Below are 16,115 nucleotides of genomic sequence, written 5' to 3' on the forward strand. Positions count from 1 at the left end.
AATCTCGTATTTGCTCCCTGGATTGTAGCACTAAAGCAATGATTTTTATACACACTATAGATTTTTATCATTAGCATGTATTTATTGTTTTGTTTTTTTACTAATATGTTGCTAATGGAAGCTAGAACCATTCACAAACTCAAAAAAATGCCTAGTTTTTCTGCCGCCTTTGGAAGTATGGCATATATAATAAATAATTTTGAAAAAACGGAAACGGTACTGATACAGAAAATTATATTGTGTTATTCATTCTAAAAAAACATTAAAATTGGCTTAGTTATGAGGTGCGGAAAACGAGACAGTGAAGCGTCGATTTTGTCGATTTTATTTAGCCAAAATTAGTCTGACGTGCATTTGTAAGAGATTGGCAAAAAATTAATGTTCAAAAGCTTATTCATCAAAATTTGTTTGGAATCGCATGTCCTCTTAATATTTGGCTTTTGATGTTCCAAAAAACAGTATTTTATTTCTTGCCTCAAAATTTGTTTTACAGACCCAGCCTCGAGCCCTTGGAGAGTGGATTTGAATTCGTGAGGGATTGTCTCAAGGAGTGTTGGGCGGAGCTTCCAGAAGACAGACCCGATTTTAAAGCCATCAGAACTAAGCTGAGACCTTTAAGGAAGGGAATGTAAGAATTATATATATTGAATTAAATTATAATTTTAAATTCTATTGTATTTATTCTATTGTATTAATTCTATTGTACACATTATCATTTCCTCTTTTTGTGCCTAGTGGTTCTCAAAAAACTGTACTGGTACTTTAATTGCAGCGTATCTGGTTATTTACATAGACAGTTAGGTGATCGGTACTTCACAAACTTGAGAAGATTAAGCGCGTGATATGAAACCACGAGTCTTAAAAAATCTAGGTATGGAGGGCGAGAATGAATTAAATGACAGGGACCCAATAGATCTACACGGATTGCAGTGATGTCAAGAGCTTGATTAGCACTAATCCCCGTTTACAGGAATATAATAGAATAGGCCATCCCAGGTACAATGACATATTGCAGTGTTGAATCACCTTTGAAACTGATATTTACGTTTATCCTGCCAGAATCAAACCTCGGTCCTCAAGTATGGTAGATGAATGTACCAAATACGATGTGTTTGTTATATTCACTCGATTCCTTTTTTTAGGTTTTGTACCGGACTGCAATCAATTCGAAATCACTCGTCCGCGGTTCTGTCTCTTCTCTGAATTAATGTAATAAAAAATACCTAGTTAAGAAAAAGTCTTTTTTCTATTTTTTTAATTGGAGATTCTATTCAATCGTCTTTTTTTCGTAGGAAACCAAATATTTTCGATAACATGATGGCCATGATGGAAAAATACGCAAGTAACTTGGAAGTGCTCGTCGACGAAAGAACAGATCAACTACAAGAAGAGAAAAAGAAAACAGGTACTAAATACGTCACTTTTTACAAATTTATAATATCTGTAACTTGAAAGATAAATCAAGGGAGTCACATTGAACGAAATTTTCAGGAAACAGCCTTTTTTGATTATGTGATTTTCAAAACATCATAACTTTTTAACCAAATGAGATAATATCAACATATAAAGTACTTTCAATGCAAAATAATAATTATTATGATAATAACTGTGCATATTGAGAAAGCATGAGAAAGCTATTGTGAACGATCCTAAATATTTTTGGTCTTTTATTAAAAGTAAACGTAACTCTAACAACATTCCCTTGAATATGCAGTATAAAAACCAAGTGTCTAATAATGCCCAAGAAGTAGTCGACCACTTCTCTAATTATTTTAATTCGGTCTATACTCAAAGCAATTTGATCGATGAAGCCTGCATAACCTCCCCACTCCATCAAAGCACACGCAATGTTGCTACATCTTCAATTAACTTTTCTTACGACGATGTCCGTAAAATTCTTACTAAATTAGATTCTAGCAAAGGCGCTGGAAGCGATGACATTCCTCCATTATTCGCAATCAAATGTGCAAATCAACTTGCCAAACCTCTAACAATTATATTCAATCGCTCATTAAAGGATGGAGTCTTTCCGAGTCACTGGAAAAGAGCACTTATCATTCCCATTCATAAAAGTGGCCTCAAAAATAAAGTTGAGAATTATCGACCGGTCTCAATCTTACCAGTGTTTGGCAAAATATTTGAAATGTTAGTTTATAATCACCTTTTATCTGAAGTTGCTTTACACATCCCAAATGAACAGCACGGTTTTATGCGGAAACGATCAGTAGTTTCTAATTTAACGCTCTTCACAACCGATATTGCTGAGTATATGGCCAAGGGATTACAATCTGATGTTATTTACACTGATTATTCAAAGGCGTTTGATCGTGTTGATCATTCAATCCTCTTAAAAAAGTTAATAGCAATCGGAATTAATAGAGATCTCTTATGTTGGCTTGGTTCTTACATCAGTCAAAGGAGTCAGGCAGTCGTCGTTGGCGGGCACTCTTCTGACTTTTCCTTGCTTCCATCTGGTGTCCCTCAAGGTAGCCATTTAGGACCCCTTTTATTCAATGTATATGTTCATGATATAGGCGATTGTTTTAATAACTCTAAATACATTATGTATGCAGACGACATGAAGGTATACTTAAATATTGAAAATACTAATGACTGTCATAAAATGCAGGAGGACCTCACTAGACTGTCGGTTTATTGTATAAATAATAAACTATCGCTTAACCCTGAAAAATGCCTAAAAATAACATTCAAAAGAAAGACCCGTGCCATCGATTTTAATTACAAATTAAATAATACAAATATTAAATCTGTCGAAACAGTCCGTGATTTAGGTATCCTCTTAGATGAAAAATTAACTTTTAATCGTCACATCGATGGTATTACTGAAAAATCTTTTAGAACACTAGGATTTATACTACGCACAGGCAAACCGTTTCAAAATACCGATACTCTTAAAAAATTATATTTTTCTTATGTTCGTAGTTTACTAGAATTTTCTTCACCTGTCTGGTCTCCTTATTATAAAATTCATTCCTGCAAAATTGAAAGAATTCAAAAAATGTTTATAAAAAACTTAAACCGTAGATTACATCTCAATTTTCCAGATTATCGCCAAGCGTGCGTTTTTCATAATATCCAAACTCTCGCTGATAGACGAACCACAGCTGATATAGTGTTACTCACCAACATAATATCTGATAAAATAGATTCCCCCGAATTGGTTAACCGCATTCATCTTAAGGTACCACAGAGACAAACGCGTTATACACAACTTTTCCACATACCTAAATGCAGAACAAATTCGTCAAAAAACGCTACGATTAACCGTATTATGGATACGTATAACAGGAAATTTAACGAAATAGATATATTTACCAAAAATATTAAATTTATCAAAACTGCCATAGGTAATAAATTGTCTTTGTCCGCATCCTCCTCTCCGTTGCTCTCTATCCCTGAACATATATAAGTTTTATAGTGAGAAGATCTTTTAATATAATTATGTATCCCCGTACTGCGGGCCAACTGTTTGTGACACCTGATTTTTATAATCCGAATCATTTCTATTAAACTTATATGTTATTCTTATTTATATATTATGTAGGTGCATGTAATATGCATTTGTGTGTTCGTTTTGAATCAACGTTCGCGTATTGTCAATCCTTATTTTATTGTTGTCATTATTTCGTATTTACTGCATTTTGTGATTACCTACTGTATTGTATAGGACTCGTCCCACATTATTCATTCGATGTGTATCAGTTAAATTTAAAAAATAAAATGCTTTTTTTTTCTTCAGAATACGGTTTTGAAATTTAACATACTTAAAAAAAAAAAAAAAAAACAATTTATATCATTTCGTCATTTGAATTTTAACAAAAAGGTTTCTAACTTTTTACTAAGCTCTTTATTCTACCATTTTTAATACAATTTACAAGTTTTAAGCAAATATATTATTTTCATACTTACGCACCCATACAAACGCACCCTCTCCCTCTTTCATTCCCACACGCACATGTATCCTCTCCCTCATTCATTCACGCATACACACATTCACATACACATGAATACAAACGTCACACAAATACAATTACTAAACTTCTTTTCTTATATATTATGTGTCATTATATTTACAGTGGATTTTTTTAATTGGCTTTAGTATTTTTAAGATTTTTCTAATTATTTTGTTTATGTAATAGCTGTAAAAATCCCAAATAAAATGAAATAAATAAATAAATAAATAAATAAATAAATAAATATTGAAATAGCATATCCGGGACAAGTAATGTTTTTTTACATTGAAACAACGTGGGCTTTAGATTATTTTTTTCAACAAAAAAAAACATTTTTATGACGAAAGTGGACTTCGGTGTTTTACTCATGTATAAAATAGCTTATTGTGATAATTTTTTTTTAACCTAAAACGGCAAAAAGTGAACACCCGTGTTTTATCTTCAAACTTACAGATACACATATGAACACAACGTCATAAATGTGGGGTTTTATTAACTTATTGGTGGGTTTTGTCAAATATCAAAAAATTTTACATGAAACTTTAAAAGAATATACACGACCCTTGCGCGTCAAATATGATGGAAATGGTCTATCATTTCACTCTCCTCAGGAGATAACACTTTATATTCCTCGCCATACCACATTATTCATCAGAAATTCCTTCCCTGTTCAGGTTGCCAGACTTTGGAATGAGTCACTTCTTCGTATAAAAAATGCACTTTCTTTGGTCATTTTTAAGAAACGCCTGAAATATAATTTCATATCCTTTGAACCCTAACCTTCTTTCATTTATTTGTTTAATACTTTTTTTATTCATAGATGCTCTTCCTGTCTTCTTCTAAATCCAAATCCTACATTCCTTAAAATACAATGTGTATAGTATAACGAAACCATTTTTAACATTAGATTTATATGTACAAGCTGTCTCTGCCTACTAAAAAGCCGCTGTAATTCTATATACTCTACATATTCTAATTTATTTTTTTAGAATACAAATTTTTACCTATTTTTTTAAACATATTTTTAAACATGTACTTCAAGATTTAGTAAATAAATAAAACATTTTTTATAAAGTACACTTAAAGCCAGTTGCAACAAAAGTAAATAATGTTTAAAATTAAATAATTGTTGCGTTTTTGTCAAAATGTGCGATATGAGTTGTTTTATGTTACGTTTTGATGCGAACCCTTTTGTCTATTTTAACGAAAACGAAAAATCTATTTGACTTTAAACTTTATTCAACTAAACTTTTTTTCAACTCGCAAAGGGTACTTGCAAAGTTTTGCTTTTGACCTTATAAAACTCAGCCGAAATCAAGTGAGGGTTATCACTAGAGCCCGCCCAATGCACTGCAGATTGAACAAAACCTTGCTTGAATGAACCTTTCCGAAACTTCTAGATGTAGGTTCTGCAGTGCAGATGAGGAAACACCTAAACACATTCTATGTGAATGTGATGCTTTACATCATAAAAGGAGCCACATCCTCGGGGTACCACTGGTTACATTTGAAGATGTTAAAGAGCTCGTCCCCTATCTAATAGCCCGAAACTTTACGGATCTGGGCATATAGAGGAAGGTTTAGCAAAATGTAAACTCTCGCCTTCCACACAGTAGCCATGCTCTTTATAGACCTTGGCTTGGAAGGCGAGAAGTATTTACGGGGACCAGTCACAATATATATTCACAGGTCGCAGTGACGTCAGGAGCTTGCATAGCACTAACCCCTACCACTAAGAATAAGAACAAGGATATGCTACTTGTCCTTATTGATTTTATTTATCTCTTGTTATTGGTCAACATGTAGGTACACGTATTCGGTATTCTACCAGATATGGAAAATATTTTCATTTTTATCTGTAAGTTCGCGATACTACTTTTTTGCGATTAGTTTACTAAATCAAAGTTATCTTCTCAAATAATTTATTCATGTCTATAAGAATTCCAGTCTTCAGTTGTGTAAAATAACGTGTCACTAATAATCCATTATGCAAAAGAGGCACTTCTGTTGGAGATGCTTCCGCGACCAGTGGCTGAGCAGCTGAAGAGGGGAAATAAAGTGGATCCAGAGAGCTTTGACTGTGTCACTATATACTTCAGTGACATAGTTGGATTTACTTCAATGTCTGCCGAGAGTACACCACTGGAGGTATGTAAATATTAATTATTGGAAAATGAATATCACTTAAATTCGTAATTATGTTGTACAACATCACTTAATTAACGTTTTATGCCAACCCGTTTCCAAACACGACTGTTGCTTCGTCAAAACATGAAAACAAACTTGATCTAAATATAATTTTTAATCTTATCAAAGCTTGCGCATAAAATAATAAGGAAAATAAATTAAATTAAAACTAATCCTTCTCGTCTCCAGTCCTGAGACTATGAAACTTTGAAGTAATATACTCAAACAAATCGCACCTGAGGGATAATAATGGCACAAAACATAATAATAATTATTATGGATAACTTATATAGCGCCATTTTCTTCACATAATACCTCAAGGGCGCTTTACAAAGTGATTATATAAAGATATAAATTTAATTTAAACTTTTTAATTTAAGAAAAATAATGTACTTTGTCACCGCATGCTATATTTATGTGGCCTAATCACCAAAAATATTAATGTTTTGCTCTCATAACCAAATCTATGAAATAATAGTGGCACAATGATCACTATGCTATTGTTATCTGTAAAAAAAATCATTTGAAATTGAAAATATAAGTAAATTACTATAAGTTGTGCCTTTGTTTTTGCTAACGAGTGTTATTTCAATAAAATCCGCGGGTGTGTGTAACTGCTCTCCTGTAAAAATGAGTTTTTTTCGTAGCTGGCTCACTAATATTCCCAGAGTGCCAAATATTGCCCACAAATTTTCATTGAGTTCATTCCTGAAATTCAAACCTATTCGAAATTAAATTATCCTTTTCATGTCCATGTTCTCAGAAAACGAAGATATTAATAATGGTTTTAAATATCTTTGAAGCGGAAGATTACGTAGACTTTATTGTGAATTTTATGAAAATTCGTTTAAAACAATAAAACCCAAAAACTAATATAATATATAAATAATTATACTTACGTTTATGACAACAGTGACTCTAAACAATTTATTTATTTTTCAATAAAGTTGTGATTTAATGTTATTTAATATTTGTATAAAACCACTTACTGACTTTTCAATGTCTACCGGTTTCGAGACGTACCCGTCTCTTTGTCAGGTCACCAATTTAACCAACATGCAAAACCCACTATACACCTTCACCATAGTTGTTGCACAAAAATATAAAACCAACACGATATACATTTTAACAAGCACATTCACTGATTAGGACGAACATGCACTGATTAGGTTATGAAAATATTTTATGTTGTGGGAGAAATAGTTGAAAAAAGACAGAAAAGTAACGTAGTAAAGTCGGTAAGTGAAATTGAGATTATTGACTTTTCGACGTCGTATTAGCATAATGTTTGACTGGTAAAAATGCCAAGTCCTGGTAACAAATATGGCAAACTCAACTTGATATACACTGTGACCCCACACTTTTACATTTAGTCGATATCTTGTTTTTTTTCAGGTAGTGGATTTCCTTAACGACCTTTACACCTGCTTCGACTCCATAATAGAGAACTACGATGTGTACAAGGTGGAGACTATAGGAGATGCCTACATGGTGGTAAGTACTTTATGTTCTATTCAATTTTATTTCAGGTATTATATTTATTTTGTTTAGTTATTTATTAAAGTACAAACAAATCAACTTTAACTATGTTATTATTGTACCTGTTTTAAGCGGAAATGTTTTACATAAGAATAAATATTGAACGTGGTTATGCAGAAAGCAGTTCACAATTTTAAAAATTGGGATATTAGTGTTATCGGATGCTGTAAGGCCAATCTTATGTTATGATGAAAACAGCCGGGCCGCTTTCATACAAAAAACTGTAACGTGAAGGCTTGTCAGTATCGAGGTTTTTAAACAAGTATGGCTATAGAACACCTTATTATTCAATTCCAAAAATTTGAATTTAGAATCTGACAAAGAGAGGATGCTGTATGGCATCGCGGTGCTCTCGCAGTGAAAATTCGATTATTTTAGCGTCTGTCAGATTGTGAAATAAAACAAGATGGACATTTTTTTCGTATTGCCAGGGTAGTCGATTTTTTTCCCGGCTATTTACAAATAAGTCTCAGTATAATATTAAACGGCATTAATATACTTAATTACTATTTAGTTATTTTATGTTTTTTTTACGTTTGTCTAATGAAGGAACCTGTTTTTTTTTATGTAGTCCAGTCAGTTAAATATTTTTGTGGTAAAACTTAACATAACTTATTACAAAATTAACTTTTATTCATCATCATCATCATTCTATGTCCGCTCCCTAGTTGGAGTATATGGTATCCACAAAGAGCCTCCATGCATCTCTATCGGCTGCCAACTCCTTTGCGTCTTCCCAAGTCATGTTCTGTCCCGAAATTCTGACATTAACTGCCGACGAACAGTCAGCAGTGGGCGTCCAGGACGTCGAGAACCTGATGCCTTGTAAAGTAGGCAAGCGTGGCTCTCAGGAGGCATCCGCAGCACATAGCCAAGCCAAGCGTATCGCCTCTGCTTGATGACATTACTATATTTGTGTTATGATAATAACTGTTTGTGTTTGATATTAATTTATACATTAACGGTGTAATGGCCATCGGTTCGAATTCGTCACGGCAGTGACATCTGTTGAGAAAATATGAAGTCAACCGAAAAGGACAACGTATTTGATTAGTTAATCAAATACGTAGTTTTAATGGGCGTCTATAGATGGCTCGCCTGGTCTTCCGTCACTGCACACGGGAGGAAATACAAAAAAAAAGATTGTGTTGCAAATTTCGCCATATTGGGCACGCCACTGAGTTTGTAATCTCCTTTCTTCGAAATAATCGCGAAGGTGTAAAAATTCAAATTCAATTCAAAAGAAGAGTCAACAGTTAATCCATCTCCTTGGAAGTGACCAGGAAGACGAATTGGATGCAGACCAGGACTTCGGGATTGCCCAGGTCAGTTGTATTCAGTTTTCTTTGACGGATTACCTGTCGGTTGGGTTCGAACTGTTGGCCATTGTTATATAAATTAGCTTTGATTGTTATTTGCGAATCGAAGCTGCAAAAGAAGAAATATGTGTATGGCTTGTGATTGACATAACATTATACATAAAATGGTCCTTCGCCGGACATAAATAGTCCTAATCGAGTTACTGGATTATTCCAGTAAATTTATTTATTGTTCTATCGAATTTAATACAAAATTAGTTTATTAACTTCAACTCCAGAATAAATAAATTCTGCAAAAAATTCATATCAATTATCGCTTTCTAAATTTATTTCTTACCGTACCGTGTGACATTAAGTTATTTTTATACATATTTAATTAATGAAATTAAATACCTACCGCACGTCTGTGGAACACTTATTTAGCGTACGTTTTACAAATACGTTTTACATATATTAAACATGTCGGAAATAAATGCAAGAAAATTAAAAATTCTCATAGGGAAACGAGAGGTATTTTTTGAACGTATAAATGCAATTTATAAATTATCGTTAAATATTAGTTCGTTAAACGATTCCAGAACAAATGAGAATTTCCTAGCGGAGTCGGAAACAGTCGACGAATTGAATAAAAAGTACGAGGAGGTGATCGACCTTATCAATCAGATAAATTTGGAAATTAATCCCGAAAACTCGCTTGATTTTCAATCACTGGGAGTAGTTCAGGATATGCATTCGAGAATTACCAGGGCTAGAAATAAAATAAACAAAATGAATATAACCACTTCTAGAGAAAAATGTAATATAAATTTGCCGGTTTTAAAAATCCCATATTTTGATGGTAAACAAGAAAATTGGTCTATTTTCTACGAATCTTTTAAATCTAATGTTCATCTTAATACCAATTTATCGAATTCGCAAAGAGTGCAATATTTAATTTTAAATTTGACGCATAGCGCGTTGAATATAATTTCCGGCGTTATTCCCACGGGAGAAAACTACCAAATTCTTTGGGATAGTTTAGTTCAAAAATACCAGGATTCAAGGTCACTGGGAATTTTTTATTTGAAAACCATTCTCGACATAAAGCAAGTAAATAATACTGCCGCAAACTTAAATACCTTTTGTGAAAATTATACTTCTAGCGTCGCCGCTTTAAAATTATTAAAGATAAATGATTTGGCGGATTTTATATTTTTACATTGCGCGTTAAGAAAAATTGATGTTCAAACAGCGCAACAATTCGAAATGCAAATGCGGGATAAGGAATTGCCCACTTTCCAAGAATTCACAGATTTTTTAAAAGGCCAAGTAAAAATATTGGAAAGGACAACAAATGTTTCCGCTTCCTCTTCTTCTTCTTCCCGGGCTGCTATTAATGCGGAGCCGAATGGGCCCAGTAATAAGAAAACCTATAAGGCTTTCATATCTACTGTGGAAAAGAAATGCTTATTATGTAACAAAGACAATCATACTAATCTTTATGATTGTTTCACATTTAAAAATATGCCTGTTAAGGGTCGTTTGATTTTATAAAATTAAAACATGGTTGTGTTAATTGCTTGAGTTACGCCCACACCAGTGCAGGGTGTAAATCTCAACATACGTGTAAAAAGTGTCAAAAGAAACACCATTCATTATTACACTTTGAATTTTCTTCTAATAATTGTATTACGAACAGTAGTAATGAGCAACATGCCTCAAATTCTAATAATGGGGAACATGCATCAAATGCGTTTATTGATTCTGAAAAGGAAGGTGGCAAAAATAACTCATTTTCTCGGAATACTCGTGTTGAATCTACTAGTACATCGCCTTTAACATTCATAACATCGCGATCAAATACACTGTCTTCTTCACCTGGCCACGCTATTTTACTATCTACCGCGCAAGTTTTTGCATATAAAAATAACAATAATAACAAAATAGTAGTGCGTTGTCTAATTGATAACGCGTCGCAAAACAATTTGATAACAGTCGATTGCTGTAAATCTTTAAATTTAAATATAATTCCACTAAATAACTCCTTCTTGAAAGGTGTGGGAGAGACATCACGACAAATACATGGGTATGTTTATTTTAACATTGAATCACGCATGGTTCCAAAAAATAAATATAAAATTCACGCATTAGTAGTCGACTGCATAACAGATAAGTTGCCTTCACATTTTATTGAAAAATGTGATTTGAATTATCTCGCTAATATTCCCCTCGCCGACCTAACATGGAACATACCTGGGAACGTGGACATTATTCTAGGTGCGACTATTTTTCCCTATATTTATTTTGGAGAAAAAATAGAATCTGGTTCAGATGCCCCGCCTGCCTTGTCTACAGCTTTCGGATATGTCTTACTTGGGAAAGTTCCTTACCATTCCGATTTTCAACCTAATTCTTTTTCCGCTTTAGCCCTTCAGGGGTTAGAAAAATGTTTACAAAAATTTTGGGAATGTGAAGAAATGCCCGTTAAACGGTTCTTAAGCCCCGATGAAACTAAATGCGAAACCGCATATGCTGCTACAGTTTTACGCAGTGTTAATGGGAGGTATTCGATATCTTTGCCCTTTTTGTAAAAATCCAGATGAATTAGGTCACTCTTACACGGTCGCTCTCCGTCGATTCTTCACTCTTGAACGAAAGTTCAAGTATGCCCCCACCCTTCGGGATGATTATCATGAAATTATTAAAGACTATTTAAGAAACGGCTATTTAGAAGAAATTCCGTCTACTTCAGATATAGAATGTGGGTATTTTATACCTCACCACGCTGTAATTCGTAAAGATAAAATTACTACTAAGGTACGAATTGTTTTAGACGCAAGTGCTAAAACACACTCTGGGTTGTCACTGAATGACATCCTATCTACCGGCCCTAATTTACAGGCCGATTTGTTTACATTATTATTAAATTTCCGCTTACTGCCTGTCGCTATTACAGCTGACATTAGACAAATGTATTTACAAATTGGTGTAATTGAAAATCACAGAAAATACCAAAAAATCATATATAGATTTGATCCTAACGAAAAGGTTAGATCTTTTCAATTTACCCGCGTTCCGTTTGGACTCAAGTCCAGTCCGTATCTTGCAATGCGCACCATACGACAATTAGCTTTAGACGAAAGAAATAACTTTCCTGCGGCTGCTAAATTGGCCGAATCAGAATTGTATATGGACGACTTGGTCACCTCTGTTATGAACAATTCCGAAGCAATTGAGCTAGCAAATCAATCAATTAACCTTTTTAAGTCTGGTGGATTCGATTTGGTCAAATGGGCCAGCAATTCATCAGAATTACTCTCAAGTACCTTCAGCTTATTGTACACCTGTCAATTTTACAGATGATGATAATTTAAAAATTCTTGGCTTGGAGTGGCATCCAACACAAGATATTTTTTGTTTTACTACATCCCCTTGTGCAGAAAAATGCACAAAACGAATTATATTATCTACCGTTGCCAGATTGTTTGATGTACTTGGCTTAGTTTCTCCAGTGATATTATACGCAAAAATACTTATAAAAGAACTTTGGAATGCTAATCTAGGATGGGACGATACTCCACCTGAACAAATAGTAAAAAAGTACTTTAATTTAAAAAATGAATTACCTTTATTGAAGGAATTACGATTGCCAAGACATTTGAATATTACACCTAATTGCACAGCTAACTTGGTCGCCTTTTGCGACGCAAGTATGAAAGCGTATGGATGTGCAGTATATTTACACGTAACTGATTTAACGGGAAATATTTCAATGCGATTGATTTGCTCTAAATCTCAGGTTTCCCCAGTCAAAGTGGTGTCATTAGCACGTTTAGAATTATGCGCCGCAGTTCTTTTATCGAAAATCGTTCGCAATGTTTATGAAACATATACTCCGCGTTACCTGATTTCCAAAATATATGCTTTTTCTGATTCCACGATAGCTTTATCATGGATTCATTCATCTCCGCATCGCTGGTCGGTATTTGTGGCTAACAGAGTGGCTATAATACAGTCTAATTTAGATTCGAAATGTTTTTATCACATTTCTGGTGTTGAAAATCCTAGTGATTGTCTATCTCGAGGCATTTTGCCATCTCAATTATTGATGCATACTCTTTGGTGGTATGGACCATCGTGGATGTGCGCACCCCCTCAGTCATGGATGATTAGGCCATTTGCTGCTTCTGCTTACGAGGAAACGCCAGAATTTAATTCTAAAACATTGATCACCACCGTAATTAAAGAATCTTTTATATTACTGTCTTTAGCAAATAGGGTTTCCGACTGGAATAAATTATTACGTATTATTGTATATATTCTGCGTTTTGCAAAGCTGTTACCATGTTCCGAAAAAATCAATTCTTCTGATTTAAATTTCGCTGAACATTTTCTGATATGTGAAGTGCAAAAAGAAGGTTTTAGGAAGGAAATTGATTTATTAAACAAGGGTCTTGTAATTTCTAACATTAAACATTTAAATCCCTTTATGGATGAGAAGGGAATCATTCGCATTGGAGGTCGATTGTCCAACTCCAATTTGCCGTTCGAAACTCAACATCCGGCTTTGCTACCAAAGAAAGGTCACATTATAAACCTTTTAATTGACCATTATCATCGCACCAATTGTCATACAGGCCCAAATTTATTGAACTCCTTAATAAAACAAAGATATTGGATTCTTTCTTCACGAAATATTATCAGAAAACGCACCAAATCGTGTATATTTTGTTTTCGCGTCAAGCCTACCTACGTATGGCCAAAAATGGCAGACTTACCAACGTACAGAGTCCAAGAAGCAAAGGCCTTTGTTCATACGGGTGTAGATTATGCTGGGCCAATCAACATTACTCTGACTCGTAAACGCGGTCAGCGTTCTCAAAAGGCTTACCTTTGCATCATTGTTTGTTTGACAACAAAAGCGGTGCACATTGAGCTTGCTTCAGATTTATCTAGCGACACGTTTTTAGCGGCTCTAAAAAGATTTTTGTCTCGCAGAGGCCCAGTGTCTAACATGTATTCCGATAACGGAACCAATTTTATAGGTGCCAAGACACAATTAAATGAAATTTATAATTTAACCGCATCTTCAGACTTTCAAGCTACTATCAGCAATGAACTCAATAACCGTCGCATATTATGGAAATTCATTCCCCCTTATAGTCCTCATTTTGGAGGAATTTGGGAATCATGCGTTAAAAGTTTTAAGACACATTTATATCGAGTGGTAGGCGGTCAATTATTAACTTATGAAGAACTCCTAACAGTATTAACTCAGATTGAAGCATTGCTTAATTCACGACCTCTTTGTTTATTATCCGAGGATCCGTATCCTGAGGTGCTGACTCCTGCTCATTTCTTGATGTCGTCTCCTCTTCAATATCTTCCCGCGCCCGATGTGCTTAAAAATCGTCTTAGTCTCGTAAATCGTAAACATTTATTAGATAGTTTAGTACAATCTTATTGGAAAAAATGGAGAATAGAATATCTCCATACTTTGCAAATGAGACAAAAGTGGTGTACCCCCGAAAACCCAGTGCAAATAGGCACGGTAGTTTTAATAAGGGAAGATGATGTTCCACCACTTCGTTGGCCTCTTGGGAGGATTGAAAAGGTGTATCCGGGGACTGATGGAACTATTAGAGTTGCATTAGTCAAAACACAATCCGCAAGAATCAAACGGCCAGTTGTCAAACTGTGCCCTATTCCAACTCAGTAACATAAGATTTATTTAGGCATCTTAGTTATAATTTACCTTTATTATTTTTAATTAAGCTTGTTATTGAAAATACTGTTAAGTAAAGAGATACTTTAAAGAATAGCATACGCTTTTCTTTGAGTTTAGGCTAGTTCATTTGATTATTATTTTTTGTTTTCTCTCGATTGTTTCCGATTTTCTGGGACAATTCCGCTTGTTTCAATATGTCACATATTTAGTATCATTGCATTAATGATCAATATTATTATGAATACAGTTCTAAATGCTTCGGTTATATTGCAATTATATGCGGTTTGTTCATGCTCCGCCATAGTTTATGTAAATACCGTTAAATAAAACAATCATTAAGTTATTCAATTTTCTTGTTGAAAGTTTCGTCTGCAAACTTTCAAGGCGGGCAGTATGTAATGGCCATCGGTTCGAATTCGTCACGGCAGTGACATCTGTTGAGAAAATATGAAGTCAACCGAAAAGGACAACGTATTTGATTAGTTAATCAAATACGTAGTTTTAATGGGCGTCTATAGATGGCTCGCCTGGTCTTCCGTCACTGCACACGGGAGGAAATACAAAAAAAAAGATTGTGTTGCAAATTTCGCCATATTGGGCACGCCACTGAGTTTGTAATCTCCTTTCTTCGAAATAATCGCGAAGGTGTAAAAATTCAAATTCAATTCAAAAGAAGAGTCAACAGTTAATCCATCTCCTTGGAAGTGACCAGGAAGACGAATTGGATGCAGACCAGGACTTCGGGATTGCCCAGGTCAGTTGTATTCAGTTTTCTTTGACGGATTACCTGTCGGTTGGGTTCGAACTGTTGGCCATTGTTATATAAATTAGCTTTGATTGTTATTTGCGAATCGAAGCTGCAAAAGAAGAAATATGTGTATGGCTTGTGATTGACATAACATTATACAAACGGTTCTAAGAACTTTTTACAAAAAATAATAATTTACAGAAATAATCACAGCAGTGCACAATAAACATGTTGTAAATAGTATGAAATAATAGAATAATTCAAACTAAAAAAAATAGTGAACATATAATACAAAAAACAAAAAGTAAAAAAGAAACATAACATCTTTAAATAAAAGATAATAATAACCATGAGAAAATCTTATGTTCTCAATATAAATATAACACAGTAAAGTTAATAAATAAATATTGTGGCTCTAAGCTTAAGACTGTTTAGTAGGAAAAACAAATCTAGCATGAGCTTGCCAGTATATGTGGCTATGCAAATGCAATGTTGTTGTGACCAACGACCTACCTACAATCCTTACAAAAATAAAGTTAACACACACAGAATTATAATATACGAGAAGGCGCATAGAATCATGTTTGCATACATCGCACTGTGTCCAAAAATCAGACATCCCGCCTGCGCGCATGCGTGAA

General features: G+C 34.1%; 1 protein-coding gene across 1 annotated transcript in view; it reads left to right on the forward strand.

Moving 5' to 3' along the window:
• Positions 1–493: 493 nt before the first annotated feature.
• The window catches only part of LOC148276779 (atrial natriuretic peptide receptor 1-like), a gene marked incomplete at its 5' end in the record, with an annotated part of 33,097 nt that continues 17,475 nt past the window's right edge, over positions 494–16,115 (forward strand). The window contains 4 exons of the mRNA XM_088233757.1: positions 494–628; positions 1,293–1,405; positions 5,971–6,122; positions 7,557–7,655. Of these exons, the coding sequence (XP_088089883.1) occupies positions 494–628; positions 1,293–1,405; positions 5,971–6,122; positions 7,557–7,655 (499 nt within the window). The remainder of the gene's footprint in view (positions 629–1,292; positions 1,406–5,970; positions 6,123–7,556; positions 7,656–16,115) is intronic.

Source organism: Micrasema longulum, unplaced genomic scaffold (assembly GCF_059751315.1).
Source record: "Micrasema longulum isolate JH-2025_06_02 unplaced genomic scaffold, ASM5975131v1 h1tg001147l, whole genome shotgun sequence".
NCBI lineage: Eukaryota > Metazoa > Arthropoda > Insecta > Trichoptera > Brachycentridae > Micrasema > Micrasema longulum.